The sequence below is a fragment of the Strix aluco genome, chromosome 7 (genome assembly GCF_031877795.1).
Source record: "Strix aluco isolate bStrAlu1 chromosome 7, bStrAlu1.hap1, whole genome shotgun sequence".
In the NCBI taxonomy this organism is placed as follows: domain Eukaryota; kingdom Metazoa; phylum Chordata; class Aves; order Strigiformes; family Strigidae; genus Strix; species Strix aluco.
This window is the reverse complement of record NC_133937.1, coordinates 15,790,955-15,807,629: the sequence shown is the minus strand read 5'-3', so window position 1 is coordinate 15,807,629 and position 16,675 is coordinate 15,790,955. Positions and strand designations below refer to the sequence as shown.

The 16,675-nt window shown below is 32.9% G+C and overlaps 1 protein-coding gene across 19 annotated transcripts in view; it reads right to left on the bottom strand.

Annotated features, from left to right (window-relative positions):
* Positions 1-16,675, bottom strand: part of KCNMA1 (potassium calcium-activated channel subfamily M alpha 1) — a 514,442-nt gene that overhangs the window by 158,293 nt on the left and 339,474 nt on the right. For 16 of the 19 annotated variants that reach the window (XM_074830555.1, XM_074830556.1, XM_074830565.1 and 13 more), the window contains exons 7-9: positions 15,222-15,297; positions 13,319-13,489; positions 11,561-11,652 (exon numbers count right to left, since the gene is read on the bottom strand). In XM_074830555.1, coding sequence (XP_074686656.1) covers positions 11,561-11,652; positions 13,319-13,489; positions 15,222-15,297 — 339 coding nt within the window. Of the gene's footprint in view, positions 1-11,371; positions 11,464-11,560; positions 11,653-13,318; positions 13,490-15,221; positions 15,298-16,675 lie in introns of all 19 variants that reach the window. The other 3 variants (XM_074830560.1, XM_074830564.1, XM_074830571.1) reach the window with 1 other exon arrangement.

Here is a 16,675-nt window from a genome sequence, read left to right as displayed (position 1 = left end):
ATTAATTAGAGTCCACATTTTAAAAATATGAGTAAACTGAAGAGAAAACCTACAAGCCAGATAGAGTGTGCAACCTAAATTACTCTACTGCAGAAGAAATTTTCATTGGATCATAAGATCACAAGTTAATTCAGGTTGGAAGAGACCTCCAGAGGTTATCTATTCCAAAAACCTCCCACCAAAAGCAGACGCATTTGGTACAATAATACAATCCTGTTATGGTTCTCATTCAGTAGGGTTTCACAGCAATCTGCTCCAGTGAAAATAAAATATTTAGCTGTCAAATTCTCTTGCATCTGAACATCAGGACTGACTTTTTCGGAAGTGCCAGAAGGCATCTGCACCATGATTTCATTTTAACTCTGATTTGGGGCTGGACATGATCTATTCTTTTCTTCTTTGCTGTTCTTACATAGTGCAAGAGTGACCTGAGCAGTGATTGCAACAAAAACTCCTACTTTTCAAACAATGTTTTCTGATGAGATACTTGCATTAATTTTTGGTTGAAAACTCCCCATAAAAAATCTCTTTTTAAAATAAATTATATTTTTGGCTTAGAAGTAGAAGAAATTGAAAACTTGCCCAGAGAGAGTTATTAGGTACATTATTTAAGAAAATTTAGAAAGCTTATATTGTTCCAATCAGTCCTGTATACGATTTGAAGATTTGTAACTTCCTTTGCCTGTTCCATTCCCTTTCCATGTACCAGACATTTTTTTCCATGCACCAAGTTTAAGCAAAGCAAACATACTGGGTATCTTTTGCTTTGAGCTAGTTAGTTGGTAGGAAAACATTGTATTAATAATTTGGGGTCAACAGAAATGTCCAACTTTTTTGTTTATGAAAAACCTCAAAACTATTACAGTATTCAGCTAAATTATTATGATTTCCTTTTTTTTTTGTTTTTCATTCTTTAAAAACAAAATTTAGAAATTCCCTTACAATACTAAATACTAAAAAACCACAATTCAGGAATTTAGATATTTTTATTGTTGATAAGTATGCACGTTTCTGTTAAGTAATAGTTATCATTGGTATCATGTATGAAAGGCAAAACTGGTTTAATATACCAATGGGAATCCATATTACACAATTGTGATGCTTGAAAAAGCATCCCTTTTACAGGGAAACAAAAGCTACCAGGAGCTGTATTCTATCAACCAATAAAGCCTAATCCAGTCTCTCCTATATGTACTTAGCATTCTCAAAATTAATTACTGTGAGAAATATGAAAAATTAGTACAGTTCTACACAGTTGATTTCAACTGTGATTCTACACAGTTGAAATTCTCTACAGTACCTAATTTTTTTCCACTCAAGTATTGATAAAATGACACATTTGCTAAAAATACAATAGCTTCTTATAAAGTAAACAAAAATGGTGATAAAAGGTCCACAGCTACCATGGATACAAACAGTTTCAGGAAGAAAAAAATGAAATAAGTAAAAGCTAAAACATCCAGAATTCTGACATGAGATAATTGAGAACATACACTTAATCCATGTAAATAGCACTGTAAATGAAAACAGATCCACTGTGAATAGGATCCTTCAAAAAGGATCTTTCCATAGTTCTTCGTTCAGAGGACACAATACAAAAGGCAAATCTTTTGCCTGTTTATTTTGAAAGAAATCATATCCATTTTATTGGAACAAATATAAAGAACTTGAAAAAACTCACTCTAACTAATCTGTCATAATAAATCAAAGACAGTAAATACAAAATTCTGTTTAGCATTCAGTTGAATACATGGTATTCACTAGTCAAGTAACTAAATGAAGTGTAGCACATATTGATCTAGATGACTCTATAAAACTATAATATTTATATCAAATACATATGCTCAAATGTCTTTATGGCCTTTCTGCTTAGTGTTCTGATCATGCCTTAATCTATCGACCATCTAAATTCTTTCTTTGTATACCAGTAGCAAGCTGCTATGGTTGAAGTAAACAGGTTCTTGTAAAGTCTAACTGGTTTTCCTCAACAAAGTATGGGTCTCAGTCACTTTTTCTTGTTAAGAAAAGTCAATAAATGCCAAGAGAGACTGTAGGTATGGTCTTCTTGTTTATCTATTAGTGGTATGCATTCTTTAAATATTCCACTTTACAATATGTTTCTAGATGCTCGTGCTTTTCATAATTTACTTAACATTATTCCAGTCTCTACTAATTTGGTTCAATTAAATCAAAGCTTTATGCATGTGCTTATATGTCTCTCTTATTCAGTTAAACACATGCCTTATTTTAATATAAACTCCTCTCTCAGATAAATAGAGTAATAGGTGCTGTACAGTCATGATTTCATGTTTTTCTCTTTTTTTCACAGAAAACTTGAATCCAAGGATGGTCCTCTAAGGACCACTTATTTAACCAATGCATATAGTGAGCCAGAACAATGTTATAGTATTTTAAGCATTAAAAAAACTTGCCTATGTATTGCATATATGACAAAAGCAAAGACTGAGAACGATTTATCTATAACAGACCCTTCTGGACTGAAAGAAGGCACACCTGGTTGGTTTTTAAAAAATAATTCTAGCCGGTATGAAACTAAAAAGTGTTACTCCCAAACTTTTCTTTTTGCATTAGTCATTTATATCTGTGAAGATATGAAAATACTCTGAAAATCAAGACAAGATACAAAAATACTCTGAAATCAAGACATGATATTGTTTTAAAAATTCACCTGTAAGCTATTTTCTCACTCTGATTCTCAAATTAGGCTGTAGAAATCTAGTACAAGGCAACAAGTCAAAGATACTCAAGGATATAGCAAACTGTCTGTATGTAACATCCCAGCAACTTTATTTTAACATTTGTTCTCCTGTTTGTTAGAAAGCAGATTTTCATTATTCTCTTTACTCCTGGAGGATTAAAAATTTCAAAAGTGTTGAAGTTAGAGAAGCCAAAAGTACTGACTTTCAAATATGTATCAACATTAAGTGTATGAAAGAATTTGACTACACTGTGAATAGCGATGGGATTGCAGTATGTGAGAACATGTCTGAGGTACCAACTTCTCTAAATTGGACCTGATAGCTTCAGCTGCCAACTGTTTAGGAACCAGAGTGAACTTATGCAGCCTGTACTGAAGCTGTTGTGATTAATTCTGACAGAAACTATCTATTCTTTCCAACGGGTTCCACCCTCTTTGGAATCTCTTTTATATTGTGAGTAAAGAAAAAGAGTTAGTTAATAGCAGAAAATGCTCAAAGAGCTACATTGTATATGGTATACAGTACAGATAAACGGAACGGCACTGGATCATAGATCAGATGGACATAAATGGGAAATTATTAATGTCAGGCATTTGAAAGTTACCACTGATGCGGGTATTAATTTACTTTGTGACAAATATAAGTATGTAAAATTAGGAATCAAGAAGGAATCATTTAAAATTCTTTTAAACATAAAATTGGTAGTGTGTGACAAACAATCACACACAAGACCCTAATTAGTTGTGAATTATCACAGCTATGGAACTACAACAAGTGCATTGACACAAATCCAGGTTTCAGTCTTGCTCAGTGAATATTGGTGGTGTGTCACTGGCAATCTTTAAATATTAGAAATTGTCTCTGAAGCGCATGGAAATAGTACAGAAGAATTCATTTACACAGGTCCGGAAATATTCTATGCCCACCTAAATGAGATTTCTACTAGAGAACAGGCGATAGAGTGCTTTTTGGATACTTTAATCCTGGATGAATAGCACACTCCTTTGTTTAAACTGCATATTAGAGCTCACATCTAAGTCTGTTAGCAATAGCATGCTATTGTAAGTGATTCACTGTGAGCTGCTTTGTTTATTTCAACTTCCTTGTTCAGTTACAGCTAAATGAGTTTATTTTACATTTTTATGATCTAAAGAATTGTGCAATGCTTGTCTATAAAGCAAGTTAAGAAATAAAAGTTAATATTCTTTGCTTGATGCATACCTCTGAAGCTGCAATAATAAGAAGAAAGCACAGTGATTTCTTTCTTCCATGGTCTGGATTAGTTAAGAGGCTTCCACTGTAGCTTAAAGTAAAGGATGAATATTCATCCTTTCATTCAGTCTTGATGGTAATATTCTCTAGAGTATTTCTGCTTTCATAAAAAATACCACAACATTTAAACACAACACGGCTATATCACCATAAGAAATAAGTGAATAATTTAGTATAAATAGAAGTAAAAAACTGTTAAATATATGGCATGCATAAGGAGTCCATACTAGAAAGCTTACAATAAAATGCAGGAGTAAACCACATCTCCAGCATTAGCATCTCAGTTGCAAACAGACCTTAACCTACTGTTCTAATCCCTCCAAACCCTGGGCTTCCTTCTTGTAATAATTTGTGAAGCAGATATCACACATACAAGACACCCTGTTATTACTTTTGAAATCAATTGAAAATATCTTCCCTTAAATAAATTGCTTCCTATGTTCCCACCATTACTCATTTTTAAATTGCCTTATGCATTTTTTAAATGCTCAATGAGTCAAAAAATAATTAAGTCCTTTGTAAGCAATGCAGGAGTCAGCAAAAGCTTTAAGATTTTTGAGCATTTCGTTCATGATCAGAGCCAATGTAATTCTTTCTGTAGAAATCATCCCAAAATGTCATGACTAATTTTCTGCAACAGAATCTGAGTGAAAACAAGAAGTCGTAATTCATGAAAACTTGCTGATCAATTCACCACTTCTGCCATCTCACATTGCACTCCCTGGAATGTCCACACTTAAAGTCATGGCCTATATATTTTGCAGAATATGGTAGATCAGCAGATGTATAAACCAGATTCAGTCCTTCTTGGGTCAAAATTTGGACAGCAACAAATGCTATTTTGATGCCAACCCAAATTTTTTTTTAAAGTTTAGGCAGATAGAAGGAAAAGTTGAAATTTTAAAAGTTTTAATTAGAAATATAATATTAGTGCTGTTATTGTAGGAATGGAATGTGATTTGAGACCTAGAACACACATTTTTTAAAGTTGTAATACTGTTATATGTCACTTCCCACATTTCCTTTCTTGCTTTCATAAGAATGGATATAGTTTAATAAGCATGCAAAACTGGAAAAAAAAAGTTTGTCCTATTAGTTCTATCTATCAGTCTACTTAACACTCATCAGATTTTCTTTATAACTAAGGGAGACTTCATTTGAAACAGTGGGTTTAGAAGAATGGCTAGCAGATGGGAAATAGAGACACCCCTGGGGATCATAATGCAATCCATGTCACATTCTCTTATTACATTCTCATCCCACTGGAAAATAATATCTTACATATTGTATCAAATTATTTAATAGAATAATCTAATATCACTTTCTTTGGAGTTATGCCTCTCATTACTGCAGCAAATGAGTCTTTGCCAAAGTATTTGGATAAGCCTTAATTTTTTTTTCCTAATTTTTAATCAAATTCAAATGTCTAATGAGTCCAAGATGGCCTGTCAACTTAAATTATCTGTTTGTCTTTCTGTTTACCATATCTATCTGTCTACAGTTATTATTTTTCTCTGTGAAGTTTAGTTATTGAATCCCATGTTTCCTTCTGGAAGGAATCTCTAACAGATGATTATTCCTGTTGATATGTTGATGATTTGCTAATTTATGGCTTGTAAATTTAAGAAATCTGAAGAAATCTCTGGGAAGCAGAGCATATCATGAGAGAAGAGAAACAAGACATTTTAAGAGCTTATACAGTAAAGAACTGTGATTTCATTAAAATACAAGTTTTAATCTTATGTATTAACTACAGCAATGCCTCTGGATCATTTTTTTTAAATCTTTTGAAAATTTAACAAACTTTATAAAAATATTTATTATTGGGACAAGATAAGCAGTTTATATATACACATACATGTATACAGAATAATAATGATCCCTCTCTGCCAATATCTTATTCATGTGAAGCTGTATTCTACTTGCTGCTCTCAAAGAATTTCCGTTGGATTTGATAGCAGTTTTGCATGAAAAGGACAAAAAGAATTTAGTCCATGGAATTAAAAGTCAGTAATTCAATTTAAAGACTGAAAAAAATCATTAAGTTATCCAGTCTCTCTTTTGGTCCATCAGTTTACAAATGTTCTTTCCATCTGTTTTCTAGACCTCTGTGCAGGCTGTTTTACAATGTCTTCAACTAGAAAATATTTCACAGAGTTAAAATCCAGTCTGATCATATGAACACAGAAACAAAACAACTGAATAAGAACAATTTTGATTCTCAAGTAAATTAGTAAATGCAGAATAAGAGGTTAATTATGAATTAGTAGAGGTAAAACAAATCTGGGTCTTTACCCAAATCTCAGACCAGACCTGAGTAATATGAAGTTTATGAATAAATAAATAAACAAACCTTGATTTTTTTTTTTTTTTCTTAGAAGAAATAACACAGATGATCTTGTAAATCCTATTTTGGCTATGTGTAAGTTCCAAATACCAAAAGAAGGGTGCAACAGCAAAATTCTACTTATCCAAACCCAAAAATTTATTGAAGCCTCTGTCTCACAAGACTTAAAGCCTGAATTTTATAGTTAAGAGATTAGTTGAAGCGCTTCAGAAAATCATCCAAAGCGAAAGTGATCATTGTCTCTTCCAGCCTTCTGGAGGTACGCACACATAAACTAACCTGTAGGCTTATTGCTACATTCTAAAAACAATAGTCTATCAGCTATAGTGATAGAGTGGCAGATACCTTTTCATCCTTCTGTGGCACTTCACTTCAAAAATATCACTTTAAAATGATCCCTTGAATACTAACTTCTAAGTTCTAAAGGTAGGTTACAGAAAGAGCCTAAGCAGAGTAAGTCAGATTGAAAGCCTTAAGAAGAAAAGAGCTAAATACTGATAGGGTGTAGGAAACCAGCTGCTGGTCTCAAAATTATTAAGAAAGATGGCTAAGTGGAAATATCTTTAACACTCAAGTTATATGCCATTTTAGTTTGTAAATGATGAAAAAATGTCAATCAAACAAAAAAGCATAAAAATTCCCCTGTTTATATATATAAAACTATGTATTATTTTCTAAAGTCTAATCTACAGACTTTTTATAAGACTGTAATAAAAGGTCAGATTTTTTTCCTTCTCCACCCATCTAGCTTTTATCTTCAGTTACACCTAGCTTTATCTCCAGCATTTGTATCCAGTATTTTGTTATTACAAACTACTTTATATGTTCAGAACAATACTAGTTTGTCACTAATTTTCTTTATGAAATTATCTTAATATAATTTCTTTTTAGTATATGCTTTTGTTAGTTATTTCTTGGTGATCTAGTAAGTTTCACAATGTTTTAGTGAGATATGTCCTATATAATATTGCAGATGGTTTTCAGTGTGATAACATAATGCTTGGTGAGGAAGCAATTAATAAGAGTTAATCTTCATTACAAATTTGTCTACTTTGCATTTCAAAACCATTTCTCATCTTCAGAAAGCATAAACTTGACTCGGTTAAGTCTCACAAAAACTCTGTCAGGTAGTTAATAGTTTATTAATAATAAAAATACACCAACTGTTCTACAGAGAAAGTAAGTTGTGTTGCTACCTACTTCTACAGAAATCAGCAGAACATTAGTTAATATGTAAAGAATATGATGTGCAATAACTGCTTTGCACAAAGTACTTCCCAAAAGTTAAAATCATGTACTACAGAAATAATCCAGGGAAATACACAGGGAGGAGAAACAGTAGTGACTGAATTGCTCATGTGAATGAATAGTAAAACTATGTAGGACTCAATGTGGAAAATACTGGAAGCCACACCACTGTTATGCTAAGATACCTCTTAGCAGTTTTAGAAAATAATATTTTTTTACAGTTCTGATTGCTTCTCATGCCTGAATTTTATTTCGCAGTTACATCTTAGTTTTATATATATATACACACATTTATTTAATATCAACTAGTTTTTGTCTTTGTAACTACAGTTTGGTTTTCTCTGTCTCATTTGTATTTAGTGGTGACTGTAGCAAGAAGCAATTGTTTGAGTATAACTAAACTAAGAAGGCCAGTTTTTCTTGTCTGCTGCCCATCTGATTCTGGTGTATCAGGGCACATAGTAAAAACATTACAGAGTCTTCTGATGAGCTGATCTGAAACACTAGAAAACAGCTGCTTAGCAGTAATCTCAGCACCTATAGAGCAGATCTCATTGCTTACAAATCTGAAATTCAAGACAAGGATTGTTACCTTTTTTGGCAACTTCTCAGGTTTTTTTTGCACTAGGTTATAATTGTGCTCAAGTCATTACCCTACTCATCATTAAATGTGTATGTTTGGTCTCGGTCACATTTTGTATAGATATATTGGGATGCATTTTGGTATCTATGCAACAGTGTGTACTGTCGTTTATTTAACAGATGAAACTTCAATCAAAGATGATAACAGAATTCCTGCTTTGTGTTCTAGGAGACCTTACAAGTCTCATTACAGAACTATATTACAAAACAGAGATTATAAATTAAATTTTAAATTCCCCGTGGACTTTTGTAACAAAACTACCTAGTAAATTTAACCAGTGATAATTGCATACTGCCTACAAACTACTTCTGTTTTCAAACTCTGTATGTATGTGTTTCACCTAAGAGAGAAGTAAGATTCTTTATTCCTGCAAAATGATTCCTATATAGTTTATGAGCCCTTTGGGGACTTTATTGGCTGAAAAGCAAAATGAAATGTGAGATCAAACTTGCTGGTGTGTTGGTTGCTTATCTTCTTTAGTAAGTGGCGCTTGTAGAAATAATTTTTATGCATATATTCTAGATTCTTCAACAGTTACAATTCTATAGAAAGTCTCTCCTTAGTATTGATGTAGTGAAATCCTCAAAACATTTGTAATCATGTTAATTTTAACTTCCCACCTAAATGTTTAATAATCATATAGAAGCATGTTATTCCACAGACATAGTTCATGAGGCAACATGTATAAACACATATATAAATGCTACAACATGGATTCCATGTATTTATCTATTTTGGAGAAAGCTAAAAAATATACACATTTGCTATTTTAAGAGTTGAAACTACCTCTTTCAACAAAATATGGCTGCTTTCATTTTGTACATGTATTTAATTTTATCTGGAAACTTTCTGACGTTAGGAATAGAACAACTGTAGTTTCTCATTATGTTTGCTGCCAGAATCTATGCTTGGTTGCTCAACCTAAGACCTTATATTGCTAATTACTACCACATGCCCATATCCCAAGCAAAGGAAAACTTATTGGTTCTGACAATCCATTCTCTCAACACTGAATTCCAAATGAAAACTTAAATTTTGGCTAAACATAACATTTCATCAATCTTGTTCTACTGACTGCAAAAGCAACATCAAACAAGGGGTGCTAATGGCTTTTTACTGTGCAGTTCCCAAGCTTAGATTCTCTGATGAAAGACCCACATGAGCAAAGGACATCTTTAAACTACTTAGTAATTAACAATTGAACCAGAAAACAATGCATAAAGTAAATTGAACACTTTGTATGCTGATGACAGAGCTGAGTTTCAAATGACAAGTTACATGGGCAGTAGAGATCAGCAGAGAAAGCATTGACAACAGAGTGAGCTAAAGACAAACAGATAGTGCATATAAATAAAGACAAAAAGAAAAGGTGAAAAAATAAAATTAAGCATGCCCCAAAGCTAGCAGAAGCCTGTAATCTGGAGATGAGCTTTTCAGGATGTGGGGTTCTGACTGAAGATCAGGTACAAGTTTAGAGACATCTGAGCAATGCTGGGTACTAGTGACAATGTACAAGGGGAGAGACTAAACCTCTGTATGTAAAATAGTTTTTAACCATATTCCCCTCTGTTATAACTCTTTTGGAGCCTCAAAAACAGAGGTGTAAGTTCTGTGTTTGAAAAACTTCTCTCTGAGAAACCAAGTATGAATACAAATATGAAACTTAGTAGGCCTCTGTCACAAGGAAACATCTTGGGACATTAATGATACTGCTCAAGATAGAGAAATAAATTATTTCGTTTAATTAATGCCAATAAATTAAGGCATTTAGTGAATTATGCAAGTTTTCAACATTAACGGTAACAGTTAAAAAAAAAACTTTGGATATTTGAGGTTATCTCAAAAAAATAAAGTATTGAAGTTTTCAATTGTGTCACCTAATTGCTTGAATATTATTGAACTTACAATAGTAAAAGCTATAACTAAAGAAAAAAAAATTGATTTCTCTACCCAGTGATGTAAAACAGTACTCCAGAATCAGCTCTCTGGGACATTTACAGTCTTTCTACTCTACAGAGAGAAGAAACAACTTGATAAAACCATAATCCACATTTACAAAATGATGCATGGGTGATGATTTGAAAGGAATAAAGAAAAAAACATATTTTCTTAAAGTAAGGAGAGGGACAATTAATTAGATGCATTGCTTGCAGTCCTTTATAGTATATGGAAGGGTTTCCATAAGACTAGGCTTTTAGGGCAAATATATCCCTACTAGTGAATGTCACAATGATATGTAATGAAACAAAAGATGGCAACACTAAAGGTGATATAGAAAAGAAACTACTATATCACCAAGTACATCTAGTGCATTAAAGGCTATATCCCAGCAGATCTGGATGCTGGGAATGCCAGGAAGAGTTGGTTTTAACTTGGTCAAGAAAACAAGCAGGCTTTCAACAGAAATGTAATGAGCTAATGTGGTCCAAGAGAATTTAACTTTTGCTAACAGATAACGTAAAAAAATAGTATTTTTATGGACTTCTTTTTTTCCATACTATATTGATACTAAGCCTACTACTTCCTGCTCTTCAGATAGGTTCTATACACTGTGCCGAAGAGAATCACTTTAAAATCAATCCCTAGTCATAGATCCTAAAATCATGACTGTTTGTGACATTCATATGAAGTCAGGAGCTGCATGAGATCTGAATCTGCTGTTTGAACAATGAGAAACAGCACTATCAGACTTATGACATAGTCTAATGGAATAACCCAATCAACATAAATCTCATGTTTGGCACCCCAGTAAACCCGAGTTTTCTAAAGAACTAAGTTGTTTGAAAATCACATGAATTGTCATTGCCACTTAGTTAAAAGATGACCACGTGATAATCTGATGCCCAAAACTTTGAACTGTCAAGTCAACCTTGTTCTAGAAGCTAACTGCAAATGCAATAGCAGCATTTTTTTATAAGATATGTCAGTGTAGTCTTAGTGGTATCCCGGTTCTCTTGAAGTAGGCAAAAAATGTTGTGACTTGTACCATAGCATAGCCCAGGTCTCTAATTATAGTGTGACAACTCTCCAGTGGTAACATCTGATGTCAAAGAACACAGCCTTATAAGCTGTGAGCCAGCTGTTACCACCTTCAGGGGCTCTTTAAAGTCACACAACCACACCTGGTCTTTTTTGACTTACTTTCTGCCTCGGGTTGAGTTAAAAGTCCCGCCGTATTTCTTCCGATTAAGGATGAGAGCAGCAATTTCTGGCACGTAGCGAGCAAACATTGCCTACATGCATGAAACAAAAACACAAAAAAAAAAAGAAAATGGCATGCAGAGAGTGTTCTACTGCAGCAGAGGCAGCAGAGCCTCTTGGGATACTTACTTTCTTCCACTAACCGCACTATAGGAACCACCATATTTCTTGCGGTTTCCTATTAACTCTATGATTTCAGGGACGTAGCTGGCAAACATGGCCTAAGAAGAAGATAGGAGACAGAAGAAAAGACTAAAAAGAGAGGCCAAAGAAGGGGGAATGATGAATCTTTTCAGAAGATATATATCTTTAAGATCTGAAAATGCAAAAGAATTAGATCTATGAAGTTGTTTAAAAAGAGAATTTAAAAAATGTAAAAGTTCTTATCAAAGAAAACAAGAGGGGTCAATGTAAAAGTTGGTCTTGGAGAAGGTGCACACCTTATAAATTAAGAAAATGATCAAAAGAGGAAAAATAGGCATACAAAACAAAACAAGAACAAAATTAACTCAAACTGGTATCTAATAATAAAATACAGTTTTATGTCTAATTCTTCCTGAAGAGGGGAGGGGAAAAGACCTATGCAAGCTCCACTGCAAAAAACAAAACCAAGTATTATCATTCTGTTACATTTCTACTTTAAAAGAGAGAGTTTTTCCACCCCATTATTAGGATTCAAAAGACAAACCCAAGATGGAATCAGGGGTTATTCCTCTGTCAAGAAACAAAAAGGTCACCCCCCCGCCCCCCCAAAAAAATCTTTTCCAAAAGTTGTTTTTAAAAGGACTGGAATAACATGTGATAGAAAAAAGGTTTTGAGGAGAAAATAAAAATTATTCTGCCATGTTTTGTCCAACAAACATCTTCCTTGTGGCTGGATACTTCGAAGAGCTACTGCCAGCTGACATGGTCTTTGCCTTCGTATGTCAATAAACATAGATGGGAATGCATATATTTATGGTGATATATATACTCATATATATGTATATGTGTGTCTCATATATGACATTGATAACATTAGTTATATACATATCACCCCTGTAAGATGTATGTATATGTGAAATCAATATATGAGAGTAAAGTAACAATACATATATATGTTTGTACACAATATATTGTGAGTCTTCCATAAAGCACTTACCTTGGACAGTGCAACTATTAAAATAAACCTTGCTGGTTTAGACAGTAACATTGCAACAGGTCCTATAATATCACTAACACTGATAAATAATAGAAAAGTTGACATGAAATGATTAGTAACTTTAGTGCTATGTACATACAGGACAAAGAACATGAGAATTTGTTGATAAAAAAGGATACTGGCTATGGCCATGTGATAAATTGTGAGTTAAAACTGTGCTACATGACATGAAAGGATGTTTGAAATTAAAGAGAATGTGGTTTGCCATCATCTGAATCAGGCAAGCTGCTCTTTAAGGCAGTCCAAAGCCACAGTGTTTGTTGGAATTCTGGGAAGGAACACAGAAGGGTGGGTAGGACTTCTGAAACCGCAAAGTGCCTTTAAGTATCAATAGCAGTCTCAAAAAAATGCACTACAGTCAGTCACTAAAAAGTAAAGGACTACAAATAACATTTTAAGTTGAAATATTAAGGCACTTCATCTATTCACATTCATTACTCATTCAAATGGATTAGAAAAATTCTGACTACTAAACTAATTTGACAAGCTTTGCCAAAATATTTATCTGTAGAAAAAAAATGGCGTGTATTAAAACATTTAAAAGTTTTATAATTAATTTTAATTCAGTAAACCAGGTATTATTATTTCTTTAATTACAGCATTGAGATATACAGGATCAAGTATTAAGGTAGCTATAATAATAATAATCATCATCATTATCATCATCATAATAAAAGAGTTTTTACCAATCCCCCAAGGATGAAAAAGACCATGAAAAGGCGACCAAGGGTTGTTTTTGCATAAACATCTCCATAGCCAACAGTGGACATTGTAACCATCAGTAAATAAACACATTCCCAATACGTTAGTGGTTGATTATTTTGGAAATTTTCCCATGGATCCCCTGAGTTCTCCACCTAAAATGTACAAGAAAACATATAATGAATTAATAGAGTTGTACTCTGTTGATGTATCTGGGTGTGCTAGTGTGTATATATATAATTTGGCATATAATATAAACTCTGGATCCTTTTCTGTGATTTATTTTGAATATAGAACCTAACCCTGTCCCAATTATAGCATTTTGCCAGTATGCAGAGCCTTGCTGCTCATACTATTTATGGAAAGTAACTTTTTCATTCACCACTAAATAATATAACTTCTTATGGCAACTAGGTAAATTCATTTTATAGCAATTTATTCAGAACTTTTTCAGAGTGCATCTTACTTGTAATGCAATTATACTTCTTAATGTTTTTGTTTTAAAGCATTATGTAGCTATTAAAGGCATTATGACATGTTAAGTTCAGTGATATACTATTACTTTTCCAAGAAGTGGAACTGTATGTGGTTACTGTATGTGACAAAGTTATAAATTTATCAGTGGGAAAGGTGCATTCCCTCTAAAATTTGTTCCACAGTAAAAAGTCTGAAGTTTGAGGATTCCTACAGTAGTATAGAGAAATATATGCTGAAAAGTAAAAAGCCAACCAACCACACACAAAATCCAAGCCCTTAAAAACACCATTCCCTCCCTCCTGATGTAATTTTTTAAAGATTTTTTTTTTTTTTTGCTGTTGTTCAAAAATAGAAAAAGCTAATGTTTCTATGATAAAAATGCTATATTTGCTCAGAGGAGTGTAGAAATGTGGTCGTCCATGAATGAGAAGTATATCATAAATTAAAACATCCAAAATTTCAGTGTATCTTTATAAGAGTGAAAATTAAATTACTATCTGGTATAACAAGAATATAAACATTCTGAATTTGATCTATATAGCTGGATGCAGCTCAAGGTAATTCAGGTGAAACCAATTAAATTGCTCTGGACTAACAACAATATCATTAAATTATAATATTAGTTCAAAACCATTCCTGAATAACTTATCACTACTAGCAGCTTGAAATTTTCCTGATTCTAAGCTGATCATAAAATGTAAAGAACAAACACTTAATCATATTTAATTATATTTCCCCAACAAATCAGTAAATGCTTAAAATGTTTAAAAGACACAATTGACATACACCTACCATATATGCATATTTACATTTATGAAATCATATGTACTTCTATACTATCTTATATTCTTCAGTACTATCTTATATTCTTCAGGTATTGTTAAGTGCAGAATAAAAATCTATTACAAAAATCTATGTTATCAGTGACTGAAAGCTACATCAAACAATTTGAAATTTAAAAACAAAAGAGAAGGAAATAATCTCTAAAAAATTGCTACCCGGAATGTTAGCAATCCCTTTACTTCTCGTGGAAATATAGAAGTGCTTTCTTCTGGCACAACCATTTATTTCCCAGAACCTCGGTGTCATTTCAGCTCTGCCAGCCCCTTTCATGAAGCACGCCGGGTAGTTATTTAGGAAACATTGCCACCTACTGGTAAATTTGTAATCAGTCAAGAAGTTGCATCAGTCTAAGTCTCATATTTTATTGCTAAGATTAATGACTTACTATTCAGAATTAGTTTTGAGTAGAAGCCTAAACCTTGTGAAACTGTGATGTCTTTTTTTTAATTGTAATCTATAGATGTGTTAAGGGATTGTCCAGAGCAAGGCAATTTCAGGTAATAAAGTAGCTCATAGAGAAGATGATCCATGAGAAAAAGTCAATGAAGTATTTTCAAATATACTTACCAAATGTATGAACCCAGCTGCTGTCAGCCACGTGCTGATAAATATAGAGCACAGATTCACTAGCTTGATGGAATTACTGAAAGTAAAGAAAATGCAACAACAAATAGGAATTTAGACTGGAATTCAGCACACATTTTTAATATGTACCTGTATACAACTACACACTTTAGATTGAAAGAGTCTGATGATGATTTCTGAAGAGAAGCAGGGTCCCTAAAAAACTTAATCAAAAGCCTTTGCAAAGTATGTTTTATACTGTCTTTGCACAGTTCACATTTGCATAATTTAGATAGCTTGAAAGAAAAATTTCAATGCATTTCAGAGCAGAAAGACAAATGTGAACCTTAGCTACATCTGTACTCATAATCAAACAAATAGGAATAAATAATGCTTTTTCACAAATAATTTTATTGCCTCTCAGTACACTCACCTTCACATTTTTCATTGCTATACACCTCAGCAATTATTTACATGTAAATATTCTGGTACCCTGGGATAAATACATGCATATCCAATGAATTAAACTAAGCAATGCCAATTAACATTAGCCACTGAACACTGCATTTACACAAATTAACTGATGTTTTTTGAATTATTTCATTTTTCATATGCTTCTTCTATACCATTGTGCTTTTGACCCCAGACCTGTGGAGGCTTTAAAAATTAACAGCAAGAGGATGTTTTTGTTGCATACTCACCACATATTAACACTTGCCAACAAATAGGGCAAGACTATTTTGCTACAGTTATAGCAAACAATTAATGAACTATTGCAGCCAATCTGTAAATATCATGCTGCTTTTGTGAACAAATTATGATTCCCAAATCAAATAACTTAGATATTTTACAGTTCCTGTGTGAAGTCCTAAGTAATTTTCATATTATTCTGCTTGCATGAACTCCTATGGATTTCTTTGTGGGAATTCATATGGAGCTACAGTATTTCATACTTCACATACACACTGTCTAAAAAACCAAAAACAAAACCCAAAAAAACCCAACAAGAAACAATTGAAACCTGCCAGTCAAGCTCTGCAAATTCTTTTTAGTCCCACTGAGTAGTATGTTCCCTATTGTAGCCAGAAGTGATTCTGAAGCAAGAACCTCACCCAGTTCAGCAGGAAAATACCATACTTAACATTTTGTGGAAGAAATATAAGTAAATCTCACTCCCTCTCCTTTCCAAACAACTATGATTTCAAAACCTAAGAAAGATATTCAACAAATACACAAAGAACTCAAGTCCCTGTATTACTATGTCTAAATAATCTTACCTATTCACGTACCGGTATTGGAAATAGCTCTCCTTTGTTTTTGAAAACACTTCTAAAAAACAATGCCTCTGAAAAATCACACACATCCCTAAAGCAATACATTTTAAAAGAATAAAAATCGAGAAAAAAATCACTATCAGTGTTAGCAGTAGTGGTTTTACAGTAGAATTAACTAATATT